Source organism: Bombus impatiens, unplaced genomic scaffold (assembly GCF_000188095.3).
Source record: "Bombus impatiens unplaced genomic scaffold, BIMP_2.2 scf_0060, whole genome shotgun sequence".
NCBI classification, from domain to species: Eukaryota; Metazoa; Arthropoda; class Insecta; order Hymenoptera; family Apidae; genus Bombus; species Bombus impatiens.
Window position 1 is genome coordinate 1858244 of NT_176479.1, and position 9178 is coordinate 1867421.

General features: G+C 38.6%; 1 protein-coding gene across 3 annotated transcripts in view; it reads left to right on the forward strand.

Annotated features, from left to right (window-relative positions):
- The window catches only part of LOC100748441 (carbonic anhydrase-related protein 10), a 229351-nt gene that overhangs the window by 145310 nt on the left and 74863 nt on the right, over positions 1–9178 (forward strand). For all 3 annotated transcript variants that reach the window (XM_012393923.3, XM_012393922.3, XM_003485494.4), the window contains exon 3: positions 9075–9172. In XM_012393923.3, the coding sequence (XP_012249346.1) occupies positions 9075–9172 (98 nt within the window). The remainder of the gene's footprint in view (positions 1–9074; positions 9173–9178) is intronic.

The following is a 9178-nucleotide window of genomic DNA, read 5'->3' on the forward strand; positions in this document are numbered from 1 at the left end:
CCCCCACGGACGCGTATGGGGGTGGCTGACGGTTTTTAGATGGCAGAAAATCCACACGCTAATGAAGGCTACCTCCCACTACTCCACCTGTAATCCACCGTTTCGTAATTAAGCTTTTTCTACGATGGATCTCGCTGCTTTTTTACGAGCTCTCTTGGAACTCGAGCCGAGATATCGCGACTCATCGTGAGCTTTCCGAGTTCCAAGAGCGACAAGATTGATGGATGGGGGTGTTTATAGACCGATCCGGGGTTACGGTGGTCGAATTGGTCAAAATGGAGATACGGCTTGAGAAGTGAAAATATTGTCTGGGATGGATGATTCAATATTGTTCGGGTTTATTGTTCTCGAGAAATTTAACGTTTCTGCCATCTGTGTGGCAACACTTGTCGGCGCTAGTCGCAGAACTTTTAAACACAGTTCGATAAGATGGTACACAGAGCAATTTGTCATCGTTTCTGGTTCGTCATTCCAAGCTTTCGTTTATACTCGGGTGATTCTTCAAATTAATAAGAGGAATTTAGAAATTACGATCGAGTAATGTTCAGGGTCGTCCATCGATGCCGACAAAGGTTTCGAGGTATTTTTATAACCATGAAATTGGAGACAGTTTCGTGGAATCGATGCCTAACTCGGGAAGATCGTGGTGGTAATTGCACGAGGTCGAAAAGTTTCTTCGCCACCTTGAACGGTCGGTGATTAGCGTTTTCTCGGAATTCTTTTGGTCTTTCGTTTATTTTCTAAATTACCGCTACGTTTGATAGCTGATAGGCTTGATAATTGTATGCAATTTGCGCGTGATTTTCTGAATGCACGATATGAACCTAAGAGGGGGAAAAGAAACCTTGAATTACGGCCATAGCGCCCCGATACATCCGTGCTTTTCTTTCATTATTCATCGCTACTCGAGAAAATTAAAATTCTTTTAGCAAGGGATTCATTTGATCAAAGCGATGCGATAAGAACCTGACTTCGTGCATTAGATCTCTTTGCATTAAGCGGTCATATAATAAACAACCAAATTAAAAGAAAGCCATTAATTTTTACACTTTTTAGATGAATATTATGTTTTACTATCTTCCTATATTACTTTTAGGATATAAAATGGCCACGTTACAGCTATTCAGAAATACAAAAATATTCGTGTTACATTTTCAAACAATTATCTTTTTGTATAGATGAGCAGTATAAATATTTCAAGTCGCTGTTATCTTGAACCTTGACTTTTATTTGGACTTTGGACATTTCTTGGACATTTGAAGAATTTCAATGGTTGGTCGGGAACGCCACTGTTAGCCAAGAATTGACATTTCATTGTAGCCGAGCAATGCTTTAAGCGTCGGACGTGGCAAGGATTTATGATCAGGAAATGCCTACAGAGATGGTTAGGAAATCTTCGAAATAGATATATTGTTCGAATTCTCCGGCTAGTGACAATCTCGAATGACATATGTCTGGTATCGAAACTATTCCACTGACCTCGTACAATTAACACCGTCTGCATATTGCAGTAGATTCCATCATATATTTTATGTCGTATTATAATAAATGGAAAATGTTATTAACACCGTTGCACTTGGGTAAAGAATAAGATATTTTTATTTCGACCAAAAACATTTCAAACATTTGTTTATGTACCATAACATTTTAAACAAAGAAAAAAGAGACACGCTTTTCTGAACAAAACCAAAACTTTTTAACTAAAAAATTTGTTTAATTTTAGTTGAAAATTTCTTGGAAAACAGGTCGATGACTCGTACAAATACGTCATTAGACTTAGAATAGAAAATGCCCATGACGACATACGTGGGCACATCACAAATGTGATCGTGTCAACGAAACTAAGGATGATTTAAAAACCAATCGAACCCCTATAATTCTTACTGTGGAAAAAAATTTACAAAGAAGTCCTCGATCATGAAATAAATCAATCTTTCAACTACAGAAACCTCAGAATCCTGGAAAACCTTACGATCCTTCTTTCACCCATCGATCCAAGTAAGAACAGCCCCCGTGGCAATTTTCAAGCCGTTCCATCCACCGATTAATTGTTTTTATCGAGAAATCCCGGCGGGGCTAATCCGCCCTTGATTAATTCCATCTAGCCAAGTCGGTGCTCCTTATCGAGTGGAATCTGACGAACCTCTTCGTTACCTCTATATTTAAGCTCACTGACGGACAGTTTAAGACAGGAATCCAGAAAGGATAATTTCGCCCTTCTTTCTTAGAACAGGCGGAGGGAAAAAATCCCCAACAATTATCCGCAGCGGTGGCTAGCCTGTAATTACGTCAGTTAACAGGTCTCACCCTTCAGAGGGTGTGTATCCACTTGTCCTTGTCCGTTCATTACGAATTATCAGACGCCCGTCCTTTCTTCCCCGCAGGAAGGACACGTGGATAATTAAAACAGGTGTCAGTGAAGCAGTTGACACCGGGATGGGGAAGCTGGGATAGAATAAGGGTGGAATCCAGACCGCAAAGGGGATCAACAACGACCGCGATGTAACTACGAGTTGTGTTGCTTCTCGTACTGTAGGGAAAGCTGTAGGTGTGTAGAAGGAAGGGATAGGGTGGGGAGAGGTTTGCTGAACAGGTAACGGTGAGCAAGGAAGATGAAGCAAAGGGTACAGAGGATGGAAGAAAGGTTGGAGGAGGGCAAACGCGAGGCAGAGGACTCGAACGAGGCTGCGTTAGCTTCTACACTTAATCACTTTTGCTAATTGCAGAATGATTGCTCCGCGCTTGAAGTTTCAATAATGGGGTTGTTACACCTCCCTTCGAGAAAGAGAGAGAGAGAGAGAGAGAGAGAAGGAGCAGTCTCGCAACTGGTTGTACACTGGAGTAAGGCTCTCCAGTTATCACCCTTTCTCCTGTTATCTACCGCCTCTTACCTTACCTCGTTCCGAGGCCACGTTTCCCTTTCCTCCAGAAGCAACCCCGTTTTGCAACCCCTCTCCAATGGCTGCTTCCTCCAGGTACCTGATGAATGCCATAATAGTCTACCTGCCTTCGGGTGATAAGAAAGTAATCATTCCATCTGGCCACCGTTATTTCATTAACTCGAAGGTTCACCCCGACCACTGGCCAACCCCCATCTGGATCGGAGTTTCCGCGAAAACGGCGTTGGAGAGACTGGCTGGATCCGTCAGGCTGCTAATTATGCAATTATATCGTTGGTTAGGGGGCGAGGCTCGGTCGCTCGCTGTTCGAAAATGAAATTCCTCGGCGAGTGGGCTAGGCGATGTTATAAATATCGGGTTAATGTTGCGTCGCTTGACAAATAGCCGACGCCTGGACGCGATACGCTCAAGCGAGATACTATAAATCCTGACGGTGTTGGTTGGTCGTGTGGACCGGGTACCAAGCTGGTGTTTTCAGCGTTTTAGGAGCTGTATGTCAGCTACGTGGCTTATACATTGGCTTTTGATCGAAGATAATTATTATGATTTTTAAAGGAAAGGGGATTTTTTAATCGAAGAGAATCCAAGTTCTGTAATAGGCGTGTGTTTTTTGACGATAGAGCAAGTTTGATCAGTAATAGTGTCTGTGTTTATAGTAATAGTCAAGAGGTTGCGATGTAGTAGTAGTCAAGGGCTTGTGTTGTTTGTGGTTTCTATTGGTTTCCATTTTGCCTTAGTATTATTATGAAGAGAAGAGCTTGATTGAACACACATAATGAGAATATAATATAATCAATAAATTGTTGCCATATTAGTTTTTTAATATTATATTTAATATTTTATTATATTTCATATATTTATTAACTTATATTTAATATTATACAAGATACATTTCGTATCAAATATTCTGCGAATTTTCTAAAATTAACTTTTTAAGTCATATGACATTAAAAAAATACGTTGTATACATAGATATATTTTATTGACAAATTGAAATGCTATACAAATATTTCGAAGCCTGACAAAATTAATTGCTTTATTCTCACTAATTTAATAATTGGAATAAACATTTGGACAAAATTACCGAATAAAATCGTAAAATCTCTTCCACTTTCCAAATAATATCGAAGAGTAATAGCGGAAACACAGGTTCTCGTCGATAACGTAGCGCTAGGTATTTAAAAGGAAATTTTAATATTTAACATGTAAAAACTGCGCTGCGGAAGCAACAGAGTATCGAAAATGCATGCATTATACAACGAAGCGTTGAATGTCAGGTATTACGAAACACGCGTGAAAATCGACTGTGTAAACTAGTTTTCTCCGAGGCAAGTTCATCTAATGCAGGTATCGATACGTTATCTGATATTTTTTTCATTATTACCTTCAGTTTTCATATTTCGACCGATAAAACGTTCGATATCCTATCACATCGAAACGTATATATTATGTATGCAGATTTTACATTATATACAGAGTGTTGTAGTTTTTAAGGCAAAATTTTATTAGGATATTCTATACATATGAATACGACAAAAAAGGTTGTACGAACATAAAAATCAATAAGGGAAATAGTAAATAAAGGTAGAACAGTACTAAAGTAACTAATATCGAATCTTGAAAATTTTGCTTCGTAAAAGTTGGAATATATTCTGTATAATGATAGAACAGATACAGATACGGTGGTAACAGATATTGGCGAATATCGTATCGTTTCTTTCGTTTTCATCTCGCATAATAAAGCATAATTTCCAAGAAAATTGGTTACTTTCCACGCGAATGTAAAAATTCTCCAAATCGAAGTTCTCATTTACACAACGCAGAATAAACGGAGATCTGTACCAAATGCTGGGAATTTGAAACTAGCTCGCAATACAGGATCAACATCCTTATTGCAAATTACTCGACTGTTCTATCGCACGATGTGTTTCGTTTCGTATATCTGTTTACTTACCTATGAATATGTACATTGTAGAGAGATCTGTCCTCTCTACTCACCGACACGCTATTTCGTCCCTCTGGCTCATAATAATTTTACATTTTAATGGTCGACACGACGAAGAATTGGAGCACGAGACGAATTAATATTTCGCTTTACATATTTTCCATATGGACCAGCATTTCTAATAAATTAAACATTATCCAATAGACTAGTTACTTGCATTTGTATTAACAGCAAAATAAGCGTGCTTGGCCATACACTTCATTTATACAGTAGGATATGCTAGAAAAAACTATGCAATTGATCTTCCTTTCTATGAAATAGATCTTTCTTCATCATAAATATCGATTTGTCCCAGCGTATCTATACACTGTGGTACGTATCTAAATGTATTTAGAGATTGAAATAAGAAAAAAAAAGAAAAAATGCCGAAAAAATAATATACAATTAATTTACTTAATTTTAACACGTAGTATGCAGGTTTGAGTATTTATTTCATCATTTCACTAGTTGTTCACTTTTAATTCCTGGGTTCAACTTGAAAGGCGAAAGAGATGAACTTTTCCACCGATTTAACGATGATGATACTTGATACGAGCGTATAAAAAACCGGTTGAGCTTGGAAAATGTTAACAACTTGAAAAGCACCGGTACTAAATTAACTGAAAATCCTGTTTCGACGAGAAACCTTTAAAAAAAAGTGCGCGAGATTGCTGAAACGGGAACATTTACAAGCACTCTACCAACAAAATCGTTAAATGCGCATTTCCCTTCCAACAAACTATAACACGCAGCGACGCGTTCAACGAGTCGTTTGTTATCATTCGCGAAATTTACGGCTATGTTCTTCCCCCAAAAATATTCCCAACGAGTCCAGATAAACTAGAAAAAAAATACCAGTGATTTTTTCTGTTTTCACCCTGTGAAAGAGGAACAAAGAGAAACCCGATCGTGGAAGAAGAGGGGTTGTAACGGGCCATTCGAGGGTGAGAATCGTGGAACAAAAGGGGTTAATTGCGTCGATATGTCGATGATAAAGGCGAGAACACACGACTAACAATCGCATCGCGGTAAAAACGCAACTGTGTGTATCGGCATTGACCCCGTAATTTTTAATTGCACTCGCGTGTCTCGCTATCGTTATCGCACCCCTCTCATTAACACGGCAAAAAGAATCGTCCGTGAAACGTTGCACAACGATCGTTGGTGAATCGTTTTCGGAAATGTTTCTTTTAACGAGCAGGCTATGATAGGGCTGCTGTTAAGAGGTTTTCCACGATTTCGAAACGGGTGAACGTGGCAATCGGAGATTAATTAATAGGGAAATTAACCACGTAGTTGTGTTTGAATAAGAATGATTGTCGAAGAATTGTTAGCGTGAGATAGGAATATATGTTGGAGTTTATTAAATTCACGATCAGAAGGAAAAAGACTCGAAAAAATGGATTTTCGAAGAAATTTAATTAAAATTAAAATATGTCCACGAGATATTGAAGCGTCACCTAGCTTAGACAAAATCCAAATTGGCAATTGTTATCGAGGTGCAAGAAGGAACACCGAATTTTCCAAAATGAAATGTTCTACTGGCTATAAACGAAGCTAGAACGAAATATGTTATGGAAAATCTGAAACTGAGAAGCAGCAGGGAAATCACGTTCCCGTCGTAAAACCGACTTAAAACTATCTTTTGCTAAAGCTTTATTATTAATTGCTATTGTGTACCGTCCGAATGCACGAGGGATCTTTAGTTAGGGACGAAATTTTCACTGTGGATCGGCCAACAATGTCGCCGCGAATATTCTGAATTATTATGCATTAAATGAAGATGAGAAAGTATCACGGAACACTTTGCTGGAAAACCGCGCGGCGTGTATGGATCGTTGTATAAGATTCTCTTTGTGTGCAACGTCGCGTGCCGTCACGGTGGCAAATTCCCGTGCTGACGTGCCTGGGGCGTCGGTTATACGAGTTGTTTATACGAGCAATAATTTATTACTTACCCTTACGACGCGTCGGATCGTTAATATCATAGACGTCAGAACTATGGAAGATGGAGAACGCGGCGGAATTGTATCGTGCTTTAAACGAAAAGACGCGCGATACTTCAACCGCGACTATGGTCGTTTTAGCTCCCATGTTAACGACTACTAACGAGAGATTCGGCGTCGTTCATATCAATTTTCCCTATATTAAGATTCGCTATCTTTGTATTGTTCGTTGTATTGCTTCTTTTATAGTTATTTTTTAATTTTATAGTACTCGTCGAATTACGATCACTTGTAGAAATTTCATTGTTCTAATTATAAGACTTGCTGTATCATAAATGACAAATTGTCCGTGGCTGTTCAAATTATTAGTGAATGCGGAAATGGTCGTGTATATGGCAATTAATTTATTACTCTGTAATGGCACAGAGAAAAGTCCATAGCAGAGTTTTTTCCAGGAAAGTACATTTTCGTAGCGAAGCAATTTCTCTGACTTGAAAGCTTATATCGCTTAAATCATTTATGTACTCGTCCCTGAACGACATACTTTTAAAGGCAAAAGTTCAAAATGTTTGGTGAAATGATGGGAAAAGTACGAGCTATAATCTAAAGGGGATATTTAGCTCTTTGAAGTTTCTACGCTTATTCTGATTGAAGAGGAGACGAGAATTCGTGCAACAGTTGCAAAAATTGATATTTACGAATCAGTATTGAAAAACCTATTAATATCAACTAAATTTGCATCATATCGAGAATGTATCCTTAAATTGAAAAAAGAAAAGAATCTTTTTCTCATTTGTTGTTGGATAGCGTACAATCTTGTAAATGTTTTCTATCGTGTAATTGTTACTGACCTTTAACACGGCGCCTATTGCAATTATATGCGAACAAAAGATGGCGTATTTCCCTAAAATTAAATAATTTGCATCGTATCTTACATAATGAAAACCCTATAACAATGAACAGTTCTCGCTGCTTCTTGTTCAGAAGTTCAGCAAAAGAGCTTGATGCAGATGAGAAACGAGATCATTCCTCTTGGTTAACCCACAGATTCACGAAGGAAGGATTCGTTAGTTGGAACGTTCTTGGTATATCGATCCTCGCGATCCACGCGAAAAGAAAGTTAAATTTCTCAGAGGAGACGGCGGGAAATGCGAGCGGAAACGGGCTGAAGATGAAGAGAAGGAAGAGGGAGAGCTCCCTGTTGGTTGGTGTCGCCCTACGAAACGAGTTTGAAAGCCCTTTTACCGAATAAAAGTTGACGCGAACTGCTAAGGTTCCGAAGGCGGGCTACGCCGGCGCAGGCCACACGGAAAAGTTGAAATTATAAAAATTTCAAATTTCCAAACGGCTGACAGACGACAAGACGACGATTCGCGGTCGCCTGGGATAGCCACTGTCGCGGTTTTTCGACCCGTAAACTTCGCCGAACTTGCAACCGGGGAAAATTGGAAACCGCCGGAAAAAAATTGTTTCGTCGATGCCCACGCGGCGTTATCGAAACGCTTTCCCAATTTCAACATCACCTGATAACGCATTGATAGCTGCAGTTGCGATTCTTTCCAAAGGCTGTGTTTTTTTCCAGAAAGAAGATTCAGGAGGGGACGTTTGATACGAATGATAGTCTTCGTTTGGAAAATATTTTACGTCCAACTTGTTAGTCGTGGGAATTAACTGATTGATTGGATTACCAATCTCTTGAATGTTATAATCTCTTTATTTACGACCAGTCAGAAGTCAGTATTAATCTACAAATGGGAAAGTAGAGGAAAATTATCTACGAACAATACGTTCTTAAATTTACTTTAGAATTTATGACTTCTTGTATCGTTTGTTTGCGATAAAGCAACTTATGGGGAAAAATCGCTTGTCTGTCACTGATTTTAATAATTCGATGATCGTAAATCATTTCGATCTATTTTCTTGGGTAGAACGATTAATTAATTTTAATTAGAAATTTTTGAAATTTTAAACACCGGTACGTAAATGAAACGTGAATTTACATTATACCTTTGTGGAACTTTGTAAGAGAGCCAGTTGTAACATTCCTCAAATAACAGTGATGTATTTGATAAAATAACATGCTCGTTATTTCTGAAAACTAGCGACCGTAGTAATTCTGAAAATAATTTTAAGATTGCAAAAGAACGATTTAATTTATATGACACGGTAAAAATAAAAAAAATTGCTTGTAAAAGAAAATTAGGGAAAATCGTTAATGCATGCATGTTTTCACTTTGTTTGCAGGACCTTCGTTTTGGGGTCTGATAAACCCCCAGTGGTATTTGTGCAGCAAAGGAAGACGACAGAGTCCTATCAACATCGAGCCTGACAAGCTTCTCTTCGACCGC